This window comes from Mytilus galloprovincialis, chromosome 4 (assembly GCF_965363235.1).
Source record: "Mytilus galloprovincialis chromosome 4, xbMytGall1.hap1.1, whole genome shotgun sequence".
Lineage (NCBI taxonomy): Eukaryota > Metazoa > Mollusca > Bivalvia > Mytilida > Mytilidae > Mytilus > Mytilus galloprovincialis.
In genome coordinates this window covers 20,696,412-20,721,283 of record NC_134841.1, presented here as the reverse complement: position 1 = coordinate 20,721,283, position 24,872 = coordinate 20,696,412, and the positions used below count along the sequence as shown (strand labels likewise).

General features: G+C 32.4%; 1 protein-coding gene across 1 annotated transcript; it reads right to left on the bottom strand.

Annotated features, from left to right (window-relative positions):
* Nucleotides 1–3,516: 3,516 nt before the first annotated feature.
* Nucleotides 3,517–23,022, bottom strand: LOC143071596 (vesicular glutamate transporter 3-like). Its single transcript, XM_076246006.1, has 12 exons — nucleotides 22,891–23,022; nucleotides 21,177–21,335; nucleotides 20,034–20,176; nucleotides 11,929–12,046; nucleotides 11,373–11,460; nucleotides 9,462–9,548; nucleotides 8,567–8,706; nucleotides 8,082–8,234; nucleotides 5,703–5,835; nucleotides 5,136–5,246; nucleotides 4,446–4,573; nucleotides 3,517–3,996 (listed from the first exon to the last, which is right to left on the bottom strand). Exons 2-12 carry the CDS (start codon nucleotides 21,333–21,335, stop codon nucleotides 3,703–3,705), a joined length of 1,554 nt encoding a protein of 517 aa, XP_076102121.1. The 5' UTR covers nucleotides 22,891–23,022; the 3' UTR covers nucleotides 3,517–3,702.
* Between the last annotated feature and the right edge of the window lie 1,850 nt (nucleotides 23,023–24,872).

The following is a 24,872-nucleotide window of genomic DNA, read 5'->3' as shown; positions in this document are numbered from 1 at the left end:
AATCAAATGGCAAAATCAAAAGAACAAACACATCAAACAAATGGATAACAACTGTCATATTCCTGACTTGGTACAGTAATGTTCTTATGTAGTCGAACATACAGTACACGTAAACTAATAATGGAGGGCGATGGGTTGGTTTTGGGGTTTGGGGAGGGGTATGTTCAACCCTGCAAAATGTTAACGTGCCAATCCCAACTCAGGATGTTGTCGTTGGTTGCGCTCATCCATACTCGTTTTTCGTTTGTTTTTAAAAAGTAAAATCACAAAAATACTGAACTTAGAGGAAGATCAATTGGGAAAGTCCATAATCACATGGCAAAATCAAATAACAAAACGCATCAACGTATTCACCATTGGTTTTATTGTTTGGATTGTTTCACATGTAGTCATGTAAGATATCTTTTATAGCTTTCACTTATAACATCCTCGTCTGACATTATTTATGGTGAAAGGAGGACAACTCTAATGTTTAAAATGCGTATAAAACAACAGAAACTATCAGCAAAAAGTGCAATTAACCAGAAAAGACAAGATGAGCAGAGATTCATGTTGCCATACTTAAAGGCAGTGATAATGTATCAATAGGAAAAATAGACGCAATTAAGATTTCATTTCAAATTCTTAACAACGAAACATCTTCTGAAAGTGTTACTGCGCCTAGAATGTATGAGATAATAACACTTAGCCTGTTTTACCAAAACTAATTGCTCTTTTTAGAACAAGAGAAAAAATTAAATATTTATCTATGACTTTTATACCATGGACAAAGAATATAAAACATACCAGCCAAAAGATAACAATATCAGGGCGAAACTACTGACATTACCATGGCAAAAAGATAGACAATAAAAGGCTAATCAATCACAGTTAAAAGCAATACAATATCAAAGACCAAACAACGGCAAAACGCTAGCTAAAAGATAGGCAATATGATGGCTTCAAAAAATAAAACGTTACCCAAAAGATAACCAACAACATTGCCGCAGGAGATAGCATGACAAAAAGATAAAATAAAATTGTCTAAAAGATAGCATGGTCAAAAGATAACAATACCATTACCATTACCACAAAAGATAGCATGGCCCAAATAAAACAAATAACAGTGCCACAAAAGGTACACAATACCCTATCAAACAGATAGATGATAGTATAGCAAAAAGGTAGACAATACCCTATCAAAAAGATAGATGATAGTATAGCCAAAAGATAGACAATACCCTATCAAACAGATAGATGATAGTATAGCCAAAAGATAGACAATACCCTCTCAAACAGATAGATGATAGTATAGCCAAAAGATAGACAATACCCTATCAAACAGATAGATGATAGTATAGCCAAGAGATAGACAATACCCTTTCAAACAGATAGATGATAGTATAGCCAAAAGATAGACAATATCCTTTCAAACAGATAGATGATAGTATAGCCAAAAGATAGACAATATCCTATCAAACAGATAGATGATAGTATAGCCAAAAGATAGACAATACCCTATCAAACAGATATATGATAGTATAGCCAAAAGATAGACAATACCCTTTCAAACAGATAGATGATAGTATAGCCAAAAGATAGACAATACCCTATCAAACAGATAGATGATAGTATAGCCAAAAGATAGACAATACCCTTTCAAACAGATAGATGATAGTATAGCCAAAAGATAGACAATACCCTTTCAAACAGATAGATGATAGTATAGCCAAAAGATAGACAATACCCTTTCAAACAGATAGATGATAGTATAGCCAAAAGATAGACAATACCCTTTCAAACAGATAGATGATAGTATAGCCAAAAGATAGACAATACCCTTTCAAACAGATAGATGATAGTATAGCCAAAATATAGACAATACCCTTTCAAACAGATAGATGATAGTATAGCCAAAAGATAGACAATACCCTATCAAACAGATAGATGATAGTATAGCCAAAAGATAGACAATACCCTATCAAACAGATAGATGATAGTATAGCCAAAAGATAGACAATACCCTATCAAACAGATAGGTGATAGTATAGCCAAAAGATAGACAATACCCTTTCAAACAGATAGATGATAGTATAGCCAAAAGATAGACAATACCCTATCAAACAGATAGATGATAGTATAGCCAAAATATAGACAATACCCATTCAAACAGATAGATGATAGTATAGCCAAAAGATAGACAATACCCTTTCAAACAGATAGATGATAGTATAGCCAAAAGATAGACAATACCCTATCAAACAGATAGATGGTAGTATAGCCAAAAGATAGACAATACCCTATCAAACAGATAGATGATAGTATAGCCAAAAGATAGACAATACCCTATCAAACAGATAGATGATAGTATAGCCAAAAGATAGACAATACCCTATCAAACAGATAGATGATAGTATAGCCAAAAGATAGACAATACCCTATCAAACAGATAGATGATAGTATAGCCAAAAGATAGACAATACCCTATCAAACAGATAGATGATAGTATAGCCAAAAGATAGACAATACCATGGCTAAAACCTAGACAATACCGTGCGCAAAAATCAGCCTTAACCACAAGAATGCAAACAAAAAGAAAACACGTTTTAAATACACTATGAAAACACAAGATTGAGTAATACTAGTCCAGTCATATTTCAGAAATAAGATCTATTGTAACCTAGGTAAGGGTCGAAGACGTTTTTTTATACAAACATATCAAGAACAGAGAGACTATCGTATTTAGACTATCATTTGTATTTATACACATACCTTGTGTATTGTTTTGAATAATTTATTATCTAACTCATTCAATTTTTTAGAATTCAATTAAATGTATTGTGATACACTATCGATTAAAAGGAATGTGGAAACGTATGATACGGTATAACATGTTCTAATGAAGCGTCATATCTTTCAGAAAACTATTACTAAAAAAATATTTGAAGTTCCTGAAAAAAAAACGGAAATTCCCTTGGAAGAAAGAATGAACAGTTTTAAACTGGCATACTTTGGTATCATCTGTATTCAGCTCAGTAGTTAGTTCTTCGGTACAGACGTCATTTAACAAACTTAATTAAAATTGTCCGTTTATAAATTTTGAAATTATTAAGAAACTAAGGTTTCAACTCCCTCAGGCTCAGTTGACTTTAGATGAATTTGGCCATTTCATTTAGGTATTTTGTCATATAGCTCTTCAACGGTTTTGTTACTTATACATCCCCGGATTTCAAATGTTTGGCTTTGAGCGTTCCTGATGAAGGTAAATCCAGAAAAGCGCTTCGGACGCATGGAAATATTAAACGTGTTGTGTTCAATTTTTTGGAACCTGCTTTTAATATACATGTACAGTTCTAATTTATTATTTTTTTTTATTAAAGTCGAAAGACAATTTACAGGAAATTCAGTTTCTTAATCGCATCTTTTTTGTTGTTGAACTTGTGCATGAAACTGTTGAATTGAAATTCAACAGTTTATACGCGATCGACTCTTTAGAGTTTGAAATTACTATGCTAATTTGATTAAGAGTTTCAAATATCAATTTGCTCGTTTTTTATCACAACACAAAATCACTACAATAAATAAGTTTGAAATGTGATATTACATAGACTGCAAGAACCAATCAGGACTATCATCACATACTACATAGACTGCAAGAACCAATCAGGACTATCATCACATACTACATAGACTGCAAGAACCAATCAGGACTATCATCACATACTACATAGACTGCAAGAACCAATCAGGACTATCATCACCCTCTTCTTTGTCCTCATTTGGAATTGAATCATAAGTTACCGATCTACTTAACAAGTGTTCATGTTCCATATCATCTGGTACTTGAGCAAACTTTGGGTCTGATGATGGATTAACTAATCGTTCAGTTCCTAAAGAATGGCCATCAGCCCAAAACTGTCTTTGTCCAGATGCAAATATGCCATAGTATAAAACTCCAGCTAGATGTATGGCACCAGCTATCCAGAACACTTCGTGCCACGTCTTTTCATACGGAATCTACAAAAAACAAAATGTTTAGTTGAAAAATAGAATTTTATATTGTGTATTTTTTCATAACGGGTTTATGACTTTAAATATTATTCGATACACGATTGAGGTAGAAAGTGACCGAATAGACAAAACAAAGCTCGAAAAAAACATTCATAAAAATAAAGATTCATCAAATCTCTAGTAGGAATATGAACAAATAAATATTTATGGATCATGTTTCAAAAATACAGCTACCTCTTCGACAACAAATAGAAAATTGGTTAACATAATTATACCAATAGTTTATAGCAGTTGAGAAAGAACAAGTATGTTATCGATTGTTTGCAAGATAACATACGTGTTTTATCCTCTATTAAATTGAACAACAATATACTAAGTTATTCAAGATAACATACTAAAAACTCACCATTCGATGATGTACCGTGAAATTATAATTAATCGGTAAATCAACTTACCCCTGGTCTACCACGAAGAATTGATGCTGTTAATGTACTCAGTATAGCTCCTATTACACCTGTTCGAGATATGCCGGTTAGAACACTTGCATAAGTTGGTGAAAGATCTAAAGGATTAACTTGGTATCCTGTCAATACAAGTCGATCACAAATGTGAAAAAAATATAAGTATCTGCTGCAATAAAGGTTAATGGACGGATGATACATATTTTGGTATCGCTGCCACCAAAGATTACTCAACAGAGGATACAAATTTATTTCGTGATTCAATTCGATCCTTGATATTAAATTCAAATATCAAACTACAAATTATTTATAGTTTGAATTATATTGAAAATAGTGTGTTGCTGTATTACATAATTTATAATTTGTTCATTCTTTTTTTTTTTACATGAATCGGGCAGTTATTTTTCCAGTTTGAATTGATTTTTACATTTGATTTTTGTAACAAGCTATGCGGTATACGTTTTTTTTTCATTGTTGAAAGCCGTATGGTGACCTATCTTATTCGGATTGTACATATTTTATAACAATGTTGATGTTGTCACCCAACATCTAATCAAATTAGTTGTTAAGTCTTACCTGTGTACAGATAAAAATATAATTTATTCAAATAGAAATCATAAATTAATATTTTGAGAAAATTAAGCTGTGTAAAAATATCTAATTGAAATTTAATATATTCCTTACCTGAAATAGCTAACCCACTGAAGGCTACACCAACACACATTACTATCATAACGATTTCTAATTGTGTTATGAATCCAAGACAAATAATACATACTGCTTCAATACCAAAACCTGAAATAAGTCCACATAGGTAAAAAAATATTGTTCAATAATTTGATATGTTGAAAGCCTATTTATTCTACTTTTCAATATAACGGTAAGTGAAAATGTAAAAAGACATCATTATTTGTTATTGTTTTTATTATTTATCTTTATTCCATCCCAAGTAAATAATATAATAAATTATACTTATTTTCAGCTTGCGTTACTAATCCCAAAAAACTAACTGTCTGAATTCCAATAAAAGATATTTTTTAAGAAAATGCGTTTTAATTTTAAAATAGATATTGAAATAACACTGACATCGACGAGTCAAAAAACGAAAAACAACGAAAAGACAATTGTAGAGTATTCAATTAATTCCTCATTATTATTCGACCTATTTATCTTCGAGAAATTCTTCGTTATTTTTCTATCTCTTTATCTGCAATAAACGGATTTTATATGTTTGTCTATTTACGTTATTACCTGAACACTGGGCCATCTTTCTCCCTACTGTCGTACTAATCAAACCAGACTTTATAAGGGTGTCTATTAACACTCCACCAGTTACCGTAACAATTGTCATACATACCTCTGATATGCTTGACAATAATCCAATCTAAAACCATAACAATGCATTATAAATTGTAATAAGCATTTTTTTTTATATTGAACAGTAAGTAATATTTTTCTTCCGTTTGTTTTATGTATATGTAAATGTAACAATATTCTAGAAGCAAGTGCATAGTGATTACATGCTACGTACGGCGGTCTTTCGGCTCATTAAACGCTTGTGGATCAGAAAATCTTCAAACGTCTTTGCTTGGAGTGAGTTTCTTCCAAGGATTCTACTGGATATGCTCTATAGTGTCGTAGGTATAGTCACAGACTTATCTATTCCATGAATTATCAACGAATATGGCACAAAAAAACGGTCCAACCATATGCATAGGGAATTTCAAAACTTAAAAACAACCTTTAGCTAGTGATTCATTAGTTTCGATTCGTTGGTGCTATTGATTTTAAATGAAAAGATTCAACAAGACCAGTTGAAATAGTTTTTTGAACATTGTTACGCTTTCAATCGTTCAATAAATTGAATTATATAGTAATACACGAAACATCAATGGAAAAACTAACTTCTTTAATAATATATACGCTCTCTTTTAGTCAGGTATGGAAATTTTAGATAGCATGTTCAACTAATCATTAGACAATCATATAAAAGTATTGTTGCTCGAGGTAATATTAACAACAGTATATAAAAACGGCTTTCGAAAATTTTTTTAATTGTTTTGAATCACCACTTTCGGAAAGTTTTTCCATTTACTCAAACTTTCCCCTGCCTTCATAAAAGTAAAACAAATCATTGTAGTGACTATTTTGTTTAAAATAGATTGCATATTTGGAAGTAGTTAATTACACAGTTTACCCGTCTATAACTAAAGAAAGATATCATTTTGAAGTCTTGAATTAGAAAATACGTTAGCCCAGCTATGCTACGCATTGCATTATAACCACAGCTTGCGACATCAAAGTCGTCGTTTAAAGTGGACACAGCACAAATTATACTACGGTTATTTCCTAAGTACACATTCGATACATCTTTTAAACACTTGTCAGGCAGATGGGCAACTTTTAAATGAATAGTATAATTATTAGCAAACAACACTAATACTACATGTATAAAATTTAAAAAGTTATATCTCAAAAATACTGAACTCCGAGGAAAGTTCCAATCAAATGGCAAAATCAAAATGTCAAACGCATCAAACGAATATGTAACAACTGTCATATTCCTGGCTTGGAATAGACATTTTCTTATGTAGAAAATGTTGGTTAAAACCTGATTTCATAGCTAACTAAACCTCGCACTTGTATGACCGTATCATCAAGTACCATTATATTGACAACGATGTATGAACAAAACAAACAGACATTATAGGTCAAAATTTCAAAAATAGGGGTACAGCAGTCAACGCTGTGTCACAATCTTAACCACCACAAAGACAAACAAATTTGTAACAAAGAAGGAGAAAAGGGCATATAGACAAAGCACTTAGATATTTTATTAGGGTTTTTGTGTTGTGATGTTTTTTGTTTCGTTAAGCTGGGGTCACACATTCACGATTTTTACTGCCGTCCTTGACAGGGCCATTCCCGATTAACATTTGTCAAAAGTCTGATCAAGATCCTGTGAATCGTGGATGGAAATCCGATTTGTATCTTTCGCCAGGTAAAATTCGACCGAGTCTGTCACGACTGCGTCCCGATTCTACCGAATGTAATCCGACAGAGATCAGAAAGTGACAAGACAGTGAACCGACGCTGACGGAAGTTATCCGTTCGAAAACTGTCGGCATACTCGGGATGATCAGGTACTGTCGGAACGTAATCCTATCACGGTCCGCTCTATCGCATTGCAAACGGCTTTGTCTGGTCTCAGTCGTATTGTATTCTGTTATTGTCGGGACTTCTCCAGATCATTCCCGTTCCACAGGACACCGTCCCGAATACACAGAACATTGTTAGGAATTCGATCCGATACAGCAGAATCTGTCACGACATAGGCACGATTGTAATCCGATTAGACAAAATCGGCTGAGTTTCCCCGAATGTTACGGGACGCACCTAACTGTCGGGGTGCTTTGCAGAACTATTCGGACCCTTCCCGACCAGTAGGAATCTGTTACGAACTAAAACGACTGCGTTCAGACAATACTAGGACATTCCAGATAATTGAGGATACTAATCCGACTTTTTCACTTTTCGTGTCGTATCGCTGTCTGATCTGAAACGTGAGCAATGATCGGCAATGTGTGAACCCCGCATTAACGACATTCATATTATTTTGAATCCCCGTACCTCAAAAATACTCAGATGATGGAATGAATCATGCAGGTACGTAGGTATCTCAGTCAGAAGCATAGAGAAGATCCAATTTCTACAAAAACTTCCAACAAATATGGCGGACATGGGTAAAGATGTAAGTATGTGTTTCCATGGTATTGCGCTGGCCTGAAAAAGAATAAGTTGATATTGGTACAATGTAACAGAAGAATATTATCGAAAATATATTTACTACTAGGATTTAAAATGACCGAATTTTTGACGCGAGTTATCTTTCCCTGGATAAAACATAATACCATATTCTTCATTTGAACCAAAATCTCGTGTCATTCTTAAGTAAGTGATACGGCTTATCTCTTTTCAGGATTTATTTATCAGTTCCTTATTTTGACAGAAACGTTTAATGGGGTCATTAATGTTAAACTTTTTGGTATGAGTTTTCATAATTGCTTAAGGTAGTACAGTGAGTGACCAATGTTTTATATGAATATTAAACTTGCCGTTCTTGTAGAAGACCTCTGAGCAGTTGAAGCTTCTCTATCATACAAGGATCGTTCATTGACCGATAGGTTTGGATGAGCTCCTGGTGAATCAACAACGATGATCATGAATATTATTGACCATAAAATACCCAGACCACCTTGAAATCAAAAATAAATTTTATTCACTATAAAATACAGTCCAACTAGACATAAAAAGATAAATGATGTTTATCATAAATTAAAGGCAAAATTGGTTTATCGATGTTCAATTAGTTTAAATTTTCTTATTTTCATATAGATGTTAGTATTGTTTATGCATCAACATCATATCAAAAAGAAAATACAGTCAATCAGTTTTTCAGAAAGATTTATCAAAAAAGAAATAATAACCGTAGAGTCTATGCCAGATAGCCTAACTTTTATATTTTTGATAGAATAAACAGTGTTTAATTATGTTACTAGCACCAAAGGCAAAAAACCTTTTTGTAGAACTTAAACCAAACAATTTAAATTTTTACTCAAACAATAATCTTTATCGTAAAAACCTCGCTTTAGATAGCACTACATGGTTGCTTAGAATCCTGATATGATATAGAATGTTCCTTCAACCTAAATCGTGTTTTGAAACATAATTTTCTGTTGCCTGGGATAACTCTTATCAGTAACTTTGGTATTAGGGTATTAGAAAGACCAATCCGTATTTTTGTAAATAGTCGGATATACAGCCAAACAATGTGTAAGAATGTGTAATCGTTAACTGGGGGAGAATGAACTTTACCTTTTGTAAATTTTTCAGCAAAGAATTTGAAATGCATTTTAATCGCTGCTCCTTCAGCTCTGACAAGTCGGATTCTATATCGTTTGACAAAAGTGATAGTCTACCCGAGAAAAAAATGTAGTAGAAAAAAATTACCATAGAGATATAATACAGCGTGCCAACAAACATGGCATGACAATGCTCCTGAAACTATCATTGCCACTGCAGGACTCAGATAGGCACCTATAACACAAAACCATTTACGGAAATCATAACATTTACATGATTTATTCACACATGTTTTACAAACAAAATGTAAGTACTACATACCTTATCACATAAGCAACACGACGGGTGCCACATGTGGAGCAGGATCTGCTTACCCTGCCGGAGCAACTGAGATCACCCTTAGTTTTTGGTGGGGTTCGTGTTGTGTATTCTTTAGTTTTCTATGTTGTGTCATGTGTACTATTGTTTGTCTGTTTGTCTTTTTCATTTTTAGCCATGTCGTTGTCAGTTTGTTTTAGATTTATGAGTTTGACTGTCCCTTTAGCATATTTCGTCCCTCTTTTAAAACTTATTTCTATAAATGAATTTGTCCTTTAATTTTTAGAAAGTGAATTCCACGTTAATGATCTTTAAAATATTAAAGTCACTATTTTAGTATTTATTTTATTAACAATTAACTTGATATCAACGGATTTAACAACAAAACTTAAGAATTGTTCATCTACACCACAGATGCAGTATATAGTATTAAGGTTATAATTTTATTTTCAGTAACATCTTTATATTTCCTCATTCGCCGTAAAGAATAACACCTCTCGGTCATATTGATATGTACAAGTTCTGTTGCCACTTATTTTCACAATCATAGTAACATTTCTTCAATTAGAGCTTTCTTACAAATTGACGAAAGGTACGAACGAACGTAAAGGGAGCACGTATTTCATTTCTACAAAAACAGTTAAAAGAGTCTTTGTTTTATCAAGTAAAACAGCATTCTTTTCTAAATCAAGTTTATTTAAAAAAAAATAATATCGCAAAAAATACACGATTTTAATATAATCAAACAGAGAAAAATAGTGTCAAATACACTTACGTCCGATACGTTATTTACGTAAACCACGAGTACACACATTTCCGCGGGAATTTTTTAAGCACGAGTTTCACGATTAACATTTCAATGACATTATTGAAGATCGTTAGTCTAAATTTAACGACAAGATTCACATTTATTTTTATTTGTTACAGTACACTTTCAGCAAATTATCAAAGTGGAATATCGAGATTTGCTATAAAATGATGATACAATGATTTTAAAAAGAAATGTTGAATAAATCTAAAAAAAAAAAAAAAAAAAAAAAGACTGTATAATTATCAAGAAATAAATCTACAGTTTTGCACCGTATATATTGTGGATTTTATAATGACGATTTAACAGTACACATGTTTGGAAGATAGTCCAGTGGCTAATATTTCATGAATGTTCAGGACTTAGTCAAAACGCAGTTATACGCTAAAATAACCGTTCCATTGCTCCGGTGTATCATATATATCACATTAAGGCGATGATTCAAAAGTTATGAAATGAGCACCAGCATATGACATAGTATAAAGATCATCCTATTTTCTTCATTTTATTATTTTGAGCGTTGCAAATTATGAATCAAGGAAGGCAAAATTGTAATATCAAAAGTGGGGGAGGGGTCGGTTTTTAGTTTTCTAGGGGACATTTTTTTCGTCTGACAACTCTATATTTAGAATACTTTGTAGTGTTACCTCCTGCGACCTGGTGGTATCAATAATCACATTCTAACCTATCGTACGTCCCGAAATCCTTAATATATCTCAAGAAAAATCCAATTTAATAAGTGTCGTAGCATGCACGATTATTGTCCGAAGTTCCACGACTATTATATAAATATTTCAAAATAAAGGATCCCTAAAACGAGTATTACGTATGATTCGTCAAGCATACGTACCTTTCGTCAATTTGTAAGAAAGCTCTATTAGGAATGTTCTAGTTTATATTATCATGCTTTGTTTAACATTTACTTAACCTACCTGCATACGCTATGGTTATCATTCTGGATTTTTCGGACCTTGGGGCCCATGCAGATATCACACCATTAATGGCAGGTACAGATGGCCCCTGTCAATAATGAAATTAAATTCTACATATTGCAACTCAATTGGATTTTAGTAAAAACACAAAAATGTGTTGAATAGTGTATGTTTTCCACCTTTGTCTTATTAAATGCACACTGGTTAAACATTTGTTTTACAAAAATATATAAGAGAAACTTTCAACCATTATCTTAAAACCAGAGTATTCCGAATATCTTGCAAACAAATCCTAACTTCAGCAACGAGCATCCTTAACATTGTGAAAATGTGAATATAGAAAACAAATATATGCCATATAACTATCATAATGACTACTGTATTGATTTTTTTTTACTAGCAGTGAATTATAGTCTAACTTTAAAGATTGCAGTAAAGTGAAAGTTTAATTTGTCGTGTCTGCTACATGCACACTATATTGGTATTTGCAATTACTATTGTGACTTTGATTTATTATTGGCTGCAATGTCCATATAGCCATTACTACACCACTTACTTCTATAACGCCCTGTAGAGCCCGTACTACCAATACTGCAACATATTGATTATATTGTATACATACAGGAAGCACAACCATGCATATACTGGATAACAACACTGATAATCCGCATATTCTGTAATCAAAATGATTAAATTATTCAAAACTAGAAGCAAGAGAGACAACAGATGATTGAAACTAATCTGTCGAAAACACATGATACCAATTAACAGTTGACAGTTTATGCAGTTTCAACTCTATTCAATCCCATGTATATATGTGTTATATAGCAACTAATATGCGCTACTTTATATATCATGCACCTTCATAAGTATTGAACATGTTCAAAACGTGAGTACGCTGAATAGTACCAAGATTAAAAGTTGATATAACAGACTCGAATTTCGTCTTCATAAGACTCATCAGAGACGCTCAGATCAATAGATAGACAGCCAAATAAGTATACAGTTGGAGAGCATTGATTACCTAAAATTCCAAAAAGTTGTGCCGACTACGGGTAAGGTAATCTATGCCTGGGATAAGACAATCCTTAGAAGTTCGAAAAATTAATACTTTTTCAAACAGTTAATTCATAAAGATGACCATATAATTGATATTTTTTTTATCTGTTATTCGTTTTTTAATAGTCAGGATTTTACAATATCCCTACAATCACCACCTGACTATGGTTTTTGGGGTAAATATTGAAAGTTATATACAAGACTATCCATTTTTTTTTTTAAATTTATCTTCATAATACAAGAATATAGTTATTATAGAAAAAAACGAATATAGCTACTTACACACAGTCGCTGCAATCTTACCATTAGTATGCTGGCATGTCTATATATAAATTCAAAATTCAAAATACCACTGCTCACTATAGTATAATTTAAAGTATAAATGATAATAAATCATGAAAAAAATATATGTAGTGGGGACCAGAATCTTTCATAAGATGCTGCTTTATTATTTTTGTTTGCAATATAAAATTCATTAGAGTGGTTTTGTTTTATTCTGAATTTAAGTCCTATAAAACTAGGAGCTATATTTCTTAACTTACATCTAAAAATGTAGTTTTTAGCTATAATAATTAACAAATTTATAAACAAACTCTTAGTAATAAATCCCAATAAAATTTCCGTCTTACTAATGTTGAAATGCTCATCAAATAATTTAATTTACTGTAAAAATGACAACCAAAAATTGTATGTAACATTACAATCATAAAATAAATGTTCTATTGTTTCCTCTTCCTCATTACAGAAGGTACATAGACTTGTTTCCTTTTGCTTAATTCTATATAAAAATGTATTAGTAGGTATAATTCTATGTAATATTTCATATTGAAAATTCTTTAAATATGTATCCCTACAACATCTTTTCAAAAGACAAAAATACTTAGACCATGGGGTAATACATGCATTTTCAGTCATTGCAACAATAAAAGTGCTGGTGTTAGTGTGATGTTTAACAAGGGTCTAGATTTTAATATTCAGGATTCTATGATAGACCAGAAAGGTCGTTTTATTGTTTTAGACTTATCATTATATGAACAAAGGCTAACCTTTGTCACTGTTATGGATTCAATACTGATGAACCATCATTGTTTAGCGATATTTTACACAACATCTCTTGCTATACTAATACTAGCATCTTGATGTGTGGTGACTGGAATGTTGTACATGATTTTCATATGGACACTTATAATATTCTGCACAATAGAAATTTGAACTCTCGTAATAAGATTGAAGAAATTTCACAAACTTTTGAACTTTTAGATCCATGGAGAACCTGTCATCCAGATGACAAAATATTTACTTGGCGTCAAACCTCCCCTATCAAGCAGAGTCGATTTGATTATTTTTTTAGTGAGTGAAGATATACTGTGTGTAATGGACAAGGATCGGATTTTCGTCTTCAGTACTTCAAGAAAAAATCTTTTTACAGATTGGCTTCTTATGATAAATAACATATTTTTTTTATTCTGATAATTTGGTGTTAAATGCTTTATTTTCTTTTTAAATTAACAGAAATGAGAACCTAGTATAAAATTTTCTTTTTTCAATATTTATATAAATTTTAAGTGTGTTGAGAACGATTTTATGATAAAAATAAAAACAAAGTTTTGAGAATGGAGAATAAGTACAATTATATAGTTAAAATGTTTTATTCAACTCTAAGCAAATCTTTGAACATATTTTCTTTAGAAAGTTATGAGTGAAAATTTCTTATAGTATATAGAACATATAAGAAAACATTCTAGTTATATAGAGTTACCTCTCATTAATCAAGAAAGATTTTCCACTATTGATAATTAGAGTTACCTCCCATTTATGAACAAACAAACAAGCAAAAAATTGTCACAATTAATAAGATAGAAAATATTTACATACTTGAAAGTTTACATGCTTGAAAGTTTTTTTTAAATTTTTTCATCTATATTGTCATAAAGATCAAATTTGATTCTGTACTCACTGTCCTTTAATTTACCATATACACTACAGTTGTAGAACCAGGCATTATTTAGCATCACATTTGTATTTAGTCTAGCTAATAGTCCAAGATTTCTTTGAATTATATCGTCATGAAATTTAATGTCATTCTTCAACCCCTTCTTATTTCTCATTATCTTGATTTTAATTTCTGTGTTACGGACCTTTGCTATCACAGGTTTGATGTTACCTTCTTTTCCTGGGATTCGATGTATTGCTATGACATCTGATGGTTCTATCTCAACAGTTAAGTCTTTCTTCACCATTTTTACGAAAACATCTCGTAAGTTCTCATTTCTCTTTTCTGGAAAATTCACCATTCTTATATTATGTTTTCTGGAGTACTGTTCATTATAGTTTGCAGATTTAAGTGCATCTATGGACCTATGGTTGCAATCTGCCACTTTTTCCTGAAGCTCTTCTATTTGCTTATCTTTTATTCTAAGTCTCTCTTTGAAGTTCTCATTGTCTATATTTAGAGCATCTATCTCATCTTTCAACTTTCCAGTTCTTTCCCTCAGTTTGGTGTTAAATTCCTCAGTGATTGACTCCTTCAGTGTAGACAAAAGCTTACTTACAATGGTTGTCACAAGATCTTTTAAGTCCTTTTGTTTGACAAGATTATCCAGGTCAGATTTTTTAACAGTATCTTGAAGGCTTTTTTTATGTCCTTTAAATCTGAATGAATACTCATTAAATCAATACCCTCTAGGCTCTCCTCTGACACATCTGAGAAAGTTCTTTTGTCACGCTTGGGTGGTGGATTTCCTTGATTAGCTATTTGTTGGTCTTTCTTTGGTGCTAATAAAGACTGAACTGTTTTATTTCCATCTTTGTTCTTAATTTCCTTATTGTCCTTGGTGTTTATCTTATTGGCCAGGGGTGGTGGCATGTTTAGGTTTTCACTTTCAATACACTGAATAGTAATCACTAAAAAATGTTTTCACTATAGAAAAAAGTTTCTACAAACTGTATCTTTCACTAATTGAAATTTCATCCATAAATAAGCCCAAATCCAGGTTGTATTCCAAAAGTTTGACACTCTGGTATTATCTTATGAAAATATCAAAAATCACTATAAAAACTGCCAAAACTGCAGAGCTAGTTTAGCTCACAACTACACTGGCGGCCATCTTGACGTATCTTCCTGCCAATAATTGATATGCATGTCAGCAACAAAGTGCTGACTACTGGGCCGTTGATAACCTCGGGGGCAAAACGTCCACTAGCACTGTCATCGACTCAGTGGTGTAAACGGCTATCAAAGATACCAGGCTTATCTTAACGTCTTAGAATTTAACATGTTCAAAACGTGAGTATGCTGAATAGTTATCAAAGGTACCAGGCTTATCATTTGATACGTCAGACGCACGTTTCGTCTACATAAGACTCATCAGTGACGCTAAGATCTAAATAGTTAGAAAGTCTTTCAAGTATAAAGATGAAGACTTCTGAGTTGGTGATACCCTCGGGGACGAAACGTCCACCAGCACCGGCAAATATGTAAATAGTAATAAAAGGTGCCAGGCTTACATTTTGATTCGCAAGACACGCTGTTTGTCTACATAAGATTCACAAGTGACGCTCAGATCTAAATATAGTTAAAAAGTCAAACAAGAATAAAGTTGAAGAGCATAAGGGACTCCACAAAGTAGTGCCAAATACGGCTATGGTTATTTATTCCAGGGATAAGACAATCCTTAGAATTTCGAATAATTCATACTTTTGGAACAGTTAAAAATTATTTGTAAAAATGACCATATAATTGATATTCATGTCAACATCGAAGTGCTGACTACTGGGCTGGTGATACCCTCGGGGTCAAAACGTCCACCAGCACTGGCATCGACCCAGTGGCGTAAATAGTTATCAAAGGTACCATATATTATATTTGAATGGAGAGTTGTCTCATTGGCACTTACACCACATCTTCCTATATCTATTATAATTTGACATAAGACTCTTCAGTAAAGCTCGGATCAAAAACATTAGAAGTCCAAAACAAGTTTAAAGTTGAAGTGCATTGAGGACCCAAAATACCGAAACGATAATATCTCATTCGTAGCAATTGCCACAGACGGTCTTTGCAAAATTCAAATGAAAATGATATTGTATCTTTAGAAGAATAAAGAACATACTGTATTGAGTGTTTGGCCTTATGGTAGTTTGATCGCACAATTTGTAATATCTGAACAGATTACAAATCAGCCTTGAACAGGTGTACCTTATATCCTGTTTCTTACTACGCTTCCATTCTGGATTTGACAAAATACTCAAAATTTGCCAAAATCAATCACAATTTTAGCATTGAACCCTTGATAATTTTGTATCAAGTTGACACCATGTAGAACTCATGATTTCCTATATCTATCAATGTTCCAACTCTTTTTTTTCTGTCATATGCTTCAATGTTATTTTATATTGGTATATAGATTAGTGCATATTTTACAACAAACGGATTATATTATTTGATGTTATAGGATGGAGGAAGGAGGTTAAGTAAAGGTTGCATTTCTGTAAATATTGACAATGCAATTTCCCATAGGAACTCCTTTTACGGCTCAAACTGTACGACTTTTACTATGAAGTTTTGAAAAAAATCTTATCCTAGAATTGAAAGTTCATTTGCACCACAATTTTTTCAAAGGTCAAAATGTAGGGCTGTGCGGCATACTTTCAACGTTTATAAGCCCTGAACTTCTCAGAGTTTAAACTAACACTAATTTTCTTAACTACCCCTACCTCGAATGAAAGGTGACCACAGATCTCAATGTAAACAATATGCACATGTAAATGTACTGGTAAAATTCCCAAGTGAGATGGAACACAGAGAGCATAACTGGGAACCAGTATGTAAACAAAATTAATTTTCTATGAATATTCAAGATCTCCCCAAAAGAGGGGTGTTTACAAAGTGCAACCTATATATAACTAACTAACTAATTGTATTCAGTATAAAATCCAGTACAAAAGGATCATCGCTGAAACACATGAACACATATAAAAACATATACAAAACAAAACAACAATAAAACACAACAGCCAAAACTTTTGACACTTATAACAAGCAAGAGACAAAACTCACTACGCAATATTTTGCAATTATTCCCACTGATGAATTTTAATCAAAATACAATTGTCTATATATATATAAGAAATCTGGTGAGAACATCAGTCTCCGAACAGTTCATTAAATATTTAAATTTATCACTGAAAATTATCTAAATTAGAACTACAAAAACATGGGTTAATATTAACAATTAACAATATATTATTAAGTATATAAGTAAAGGAAAATAAAACTTTTGACAATGGTTGCAAAATTTAGGTCATTACTGTGTTTCCTGATTTTTTATAATTGTGCATGTCCGTTTCCGATTTCACACTCGTCTATTGTTAAAGGGTGTGTGTGTTGTTTTTTTTTTTTTTTTGTTTTTTTTTCAAATTTCATTTAAGTTTTGAAAAACGAAGTGTAGGTTTAGTTCAAATATCTTTGAAAATTAATTAATCGTTAATCAGATTGGTTTTTTTCTGCTTTGTATCGTTCTAATGAAGTTAAGTTTTTTTTCAACCGATTTTCATAGTCAAATTGTTCTTCGAACTCATCCACGATTTTTGATGTTGGGAAATCTTCATTCAGATTTAGCATGGTTCTTCAAAAAATGAAGGCACTTATCCGGACGTCAACAAAGTGACGAGAACGCGCGGATTTAAAACATGACATGTAGTCATCTACACAATCTCGTTTCGGCAGGCCTCGACAATAACGCTTGTCCGATTGTCCGGTACCAGAGGGAGAAAAGGTCGGACAAGTAAAAGCTGTATCAAGCAAGCTTGTCCGTCGGGACAAGTACACTTATTCTGTAGAAAATATTTAATCCAACTTTGATGAACAAAGTAATTATAAACAAAAAACAAGAAAACAAATATTATTTTGACATCGTTTCTGAATTCTGTTTATTCAAATGAATATGTTTACTTGCAATCGGTACAATCGTAACTACTCGGCCATTCTCGCTACGCAGTACAATAGCTTCTTTTTCTATTTCTTCGTGCAACCAGAAAGGCCGAGTTGTTCCGATTGGCAATCGGTAATGTTAACTGGTTCATTATCAGGTACTTTTTAACAAGTAAAAGGTAGACTTTTCTCGGAAACCAGTCTTACTGATCCGAATAAATGATGGGAAGGTAACTTTACAGGACAGTTCGTCACCTCGAAAGATTCAGTTCCAAGTTTAATAGACAGTTTGGCACCGTAGAAGACATATTTAGTAGACATGATTGATAGACAGTTTGATAAGGCAGGAGATATTTCGGGACCAAGACAAATCAGTACCTCATTTTGCTACCTTATTCTGTTTCTTACATACCGGTAATTTTTTCACAAAAATATTTTTTTTATTTACCATTAATTTCACATGACCTTTAGTTGTTAATTTCTGTGTCATTTGGTCTCTTGCAGAGTGTTGTCTCATTGGCAATCACACCTTATGATGGCTCATCTTCTTTTTATTGATTGCATTTGAATAGACTTTTTTCGACTTAAAAAAAACCAACAGAATACAAATCCAATGAGTGTATAGGCCTTTCAAATGGTGCCTCATGTTTAGAGTCTGGTGAGACTGGAATTGATGAAAACTAGAAAATTCCTGTGACATGACTAGTTTCGCAGTTGTACTTGACTCATATTTTTGAAAGGTATTTCAAAAGAAATACATCAAATTCTGTTATATTGTTTAAATTCCTTTTGCTCCTATAATCAACTAAAAATGTAAAAAATAAGGTTATTTTTAATAGAATTTTTTTGGACAAGTAACAATTTCATTCGGACAAGTAAATTTTGGTTTGTACTTGTCCTACAGGACAAGTTGAAAAAAAGTTATTGTAGAGGCCTGTTTCGTGGGGTACAATTAAAATATTCTACATCTTCATCTTGTCATGTACATAATATACATATACATAGGAAAACCTAAGATGTTTATGAGGCTCTGTTTCTGTTTTTTGTGTACATGCCGTCTGAAATTTTATCCTCGATATTTAAACGATAGTTGTTTTTTGTTTGTACCACCAGTCAGGATACAATCATTTGAAATTCTGGGAAATAGGCTGAGCAGGGGGGGTCTTAAAAATGAATAACTTGGTATGGTTAAAAAACTAATTTAAAGTATAAACAAAAGACAGGATGAATATTCTGCTATATGAAATGAAGGAAAGTTGTGAAAACCAGTGGCGGATCCAGGGGGGGGGGGGGGGGGGGGTTCCGGGGGTGCGCACCCCCCCTTTATTTTTGCCGATCAATGCATTTGTATCGGGACATATGTTTTGCACCCCCTGCACCCCCCTTTGCCCTGGGTTAGCACACCCCCCCCCCCTTTCGAAAATTCCTGCATCCGTCCCTGAAAACAGATGTGTGACACAGGTGGAAATAAAACAAGCATGCGTAACAATAGATTAAAACGAATGATCAATCTGGGAAACCCCCTCCCTCTCCAATACCAAATAGTCGTCCGTGTAATTAAATAAAATAAAAAATATCTGACGCAATATTTAACGAAACTCCTCTTCTTACTGAGGTGAGACTCTAATAAATTATTTTTTGTTGTTGTTGTTGTTGTTGTTGTTACTAACCTTACTGGCGAAAATCTTGTTGCTAGAATTCCTCCTGGTACTTGCGTGAATAAACCTCCGACAAAATAAGCCGTATTTAGATATAATGTTCCGTCCACTGTCCAATTCAAAGATAAGTTACAGCTACTGTTTAGAGGAATACACTAAATAACAAAAAACAAATTTAATAAAACAAATATGAATATGCAAGGCTCTTTATTATTATTTTGAATGCATTAGAAGTTTTAAAAAACACGTTCTTAATTGGCACCAAGTTTTATACAATATCAAGAGCAGATACAGTAGCCAAAAAGAGAGGGTCTAGATAATGTGAAAGAAACAGACCAAAAAATGGATTCATTCTGGAACGCGCCCAAGAAAGAGCAACTTCAGAAGTAAAATCATGCTTACATTCGGTGCAAATTAATTATAAGTTAACTTTATTACTTATCTTTTTTTTAGGGGGATTAACTGTTTCATGTTTCATAAACACGACAAAATCATCGGAAACATTAAATTTTCACCAAATTCCATCGATTGTTAGCTTGATTTCACTACTTATACTTCATCGGGTCCTATAGTATCCTACCACATTCAGGTGTTTTAGCATGGGCACATTTCATTTCCATAGAGGTTTACTTTTTTACCGCGCACTTTTAGTCATGGTACAGTGAAATTGATTCTTTTGCATGGTATTTATGTTTTCTAAGTGTTGCTGTTTAATTTGATTTCAAAAGTATCACCATGTAATCGGCAAAACACAATTATTTCACATTTTATCATAACGGTGACTTATATAACTTTAATACTGTACGGATAGTATGAACTGTGGATGTTTGTATCCCTGTACTTTGGTCCTTTGGTCTCTGCTGGAATGTTGTCTCATTGCAATCATACCACATATCATTATCGTCTATATCCCTTGCGCAACACTAAGGAGTTATTGTTTCATCTTTTATAATATAATATGTGGAAAACTCTTGAAGACTAATTAATTGCTATTTGAAAGTATGGTTAATGGTAAAATAAAACAAAAAACTTGCAAACAAACAGTTACACAACCGATTATTTCCCTTTGTTAAAACAAAATGAGCAAAAATTTAAACTATTCGCGGCATGTCTCTACAAATCCGGAATATTGAAAAAAAGAAAGAAAATACATACATGTTTAAATAAGTTGTCTGATTTCGTATCATTTGTTGATGAATGTGTTGGTTTAACTATATGCACCATAACCATTGCAAAAACTGAACGATATCCTATTGAAAGTAACAGTCCGCAAAACCCTAAAAACACAACTAAAAACCTTTTGGGACATCCCATCTAAAACAGAAAATGATAAACTTAACTAAAACAAATATTCTTGAACATCCCAATATATCTGAAAAAGAAAAAAAATTAACAGAACTATAACCCGTGCTTCAAGTGCTCTAATTTCTGAAAAAGTCATAGAAATGCAAAAAATCGGCGCGTTTTGAACAAGCATTATTTTTAGGGGGAGACCATATTAACTTCGATACTATTGATTAAGTTATTAGTCATTCGAGGTTTCACTATGTAAAAGTATTAGAAATTGAGAGTATAACAGTATAAGGGGAAGAATCATGATTGATAGTTTTTATTCATAAATAGATGTTTTCATCTTCACCATTTTTTATTGATATATTTATCACATATATTTATTTCGGAGTATTACTTGAATCGTTTTAAATTTGTTGTCGTTAAATTGATACATATGTATACAATGCCCATACCTATAATTATTGTTTTGTACCAAGAAATAATAAGTAGTTTTTAAATCTTTGAAGTAGGTTAACATCATGATTACACCTTGAGCATGTTGAGTTATGTAAAAATTTAATGTTTGATGTTATTTGGTTGGTAACCAGTGTATTTTTCGTGTATTGTCTTTTATCTAACAAAATGTCCTACAACAGTCTTAAGAAGGAATTTTCCTCGCCCAGCGACTCAAAAAAATTCACCTTGTCTCCGTTTACTTTTTTTTTTGCAAATATATACCCCTCCTATATAAGATATCTGTTTTTCATAGTAAATCAAGATTTGATTGGTCATATGGATCTAAGCAAAAGCCCGAAGTTGTTTTCTCGAAAATCAATTATATTGTATAACAGAATTTTGAACAGTCACATTTTCCGGATATACTTCATTTCTTCATATTTAGCTACAGTGTCCTGGTACGTCAAATTCGCGACACTGTAATACCAGGAAAAAAAATATAAGAAAGCTTCAATATTGAAGTAATCTTTATTCATATTCTGCATATAGACTTAGTACTGGGCTTTTTTTTCTTGTTTTTTTTATATCTATTTCGTTGTTTTGTTAATTCCTTCATAACATAAGTTCCAAATTGAAAATTTATTCTGGAATACTATTTCCACAGGAAAAAACATTACAGTATATGTTCCTAACGAACTAAATAATATTGAATATGTTTTCCAACAGGAGCAAGTAGTATTATGCAATTGTTTATTACAAAATTTCCGAAGGAACTTCTGTTAGGCAGAACAAATATACGTGACAATCTATCAATATCGTCAAATTGTTGAAAAAACAGCTAGATGATCTAAACACGTGATCTGTCATATAAGTCTTAACAGACCAGTTTCAGTCCATTTGATCAATATACCTATTTTTTAACTAAATTAGATTTTCTAGTTCGCTTTTTCCTAAATGAATCTTCTTGCATATTTTTTTTTTCGCAGTCCATTCTTATGAATTTGTATCTCTCGAGATGATACATGATGGAATATCACAATCATTTTACATTCTTAAATATGAAACCATTGTTTGCAAAATGCAGCTTTCATCAACTGTCACTCATTTCATTCAAAATTTTTTTTACACCAATAGTGCTTACCTCTGTAGCCTTTGTAGGAAGAATTAAATAGTTCCATTTCTCAAAGTTATATATATATATATATACATTTAACAAATAAACGGGAAATATTCTAAAAATAAACTTTTTCCGAAAGTTTATATTTCTGTGTAAATTAACTTATACATGTCATACGTACGTACGTCAGTAATGAACGCTTCCTTTCGTTTTAAAGTCATTGTGTGTGTGTATATAAACTGATAGGATGAATAGATCCTCTTATACATATATTTAAGAGTTGTTATCCGCGGGTTTCAATGTTTCCGAAATGAGTAATTTCGATAATAATCATTTTCTTTATATATATATGTACATTGTTGATACATCATTTCGATCATAAATCATTTATTAATTTGTAGAAATTGACATGAAGTCACATGGTGTTTACCATTTACATAAATATTTATGTTCCGAACGTCGTGATTTTCATTTTATTTCACAAATTTAATTTTATTTTGATTCTCTAAATTTTTGATTTTTAGTTATTTTTGTCACAAGTTTTTAAACTTTATCTGGAAAGGGTCACATCAGAGTCGTCCGAAACATGCAAACATCATGAATATCATAGGTAGGATAAAACAAACCTCTTTAATACTAGTCTTCATCACATTTTTTAAAGATTCTTGGCGATTTAGTAGAAGACCTTACTTTGTTCTTGATGTTGACCTCTGAGTGCGTCTTTTATTATTTTGTATCGTTGATGTTATCTCTATTTCTCTCCGACAACCAATTCTTTTTTGGAGTTAGGCAGCAACCATTTGATTTTCTGGGGGGGGGGGGGGGGGGGGGCTATGGTTTTTTTTGGAAAAAAAAGTTTGTTTCCAGTTTTTGGAGAAAAAAATATTTTGTTTTGAATTCTGAAAAAAAAAATTGTTTGTTACCCCCTCAGCTGCCACTATATGTAATGCTAAAATTGAAAGAAAAAAATTGTTTTCGACTTGTCGCGAAAAAAATAGATTGTTTTTCGCCGCAGGCGAAAAAAAGTTTGTACAGAAAAAAAAAACATAGCCCCCCCCCCCCCCCCCCCCCCCAGAAAATCAAATGGTTGCTGCCTTACTGCTTACGAAATGTCAATTTAAAGTAATTCCAAGGATTTTTTTATTCTGGAAACAAGATTTACTTTGATAGGGAGATTTTTATTTATAGTACAAGTGTGGACACAGATGAGTGTGGATAGTATGTATGGATGTTTGACAGTGTCTTATGACAAAATGAGTTCTATGTTTTTTCTATATGGTGTTATTAACTATGTTGCACGATGACAACCAATCTGAGCATTATGAGTGTTATTTATTAATTTTTTTATGCCCCCACCTACAATAGTAGATAGGCATTATGTTTTCTGGTCTGTGGGTCCGTTCGTTCGTTTGTCCCGCTTTAGGTTAAAGTTTTTGGTCAAGGTAGTTTTTGATGAAGCTGAAGTCCAATCAACTCGAAACTTAGTACACATGTTCATTATGATATGATCTTTCTAATTTTAAAGCCAAATTAGACTTTTGACCCCAATTTCACGGTCCATTGAACATAGAAAATGGAAGTGGGAGTTTCAGGTTAAAGTTTTTGGTCAAAGTAGTTTTTGATGAAGCTGAATTCCAATCAACTTGAAACTTACTACACTTGTTGCATATGATATGATCTTTCTAATTTCAAAACTCATAACTGCTCCAAAAGTAATCTGATAGAATTTCAAGCATTTTAAGCCAATATTATCAACATCTACTAATGAGTCTTAATATGTCTACATATCTAAAAAGTCATAGTATTCAAAAGGTAATGCAAAATTATTCCTTTTCATTTTTTTTTGTTATATGGATACACATTTGAGTGATACATGTACCAATACAATATTTGTTGTGGTATGAAAGTGCAGTAATTAGCATTTACTGTAACTATGTTAATTCACACAAATTGAAAAATAAACAAATGAATGGACCAGATGCTCCGCAGAGCCCAGCTTTATACGA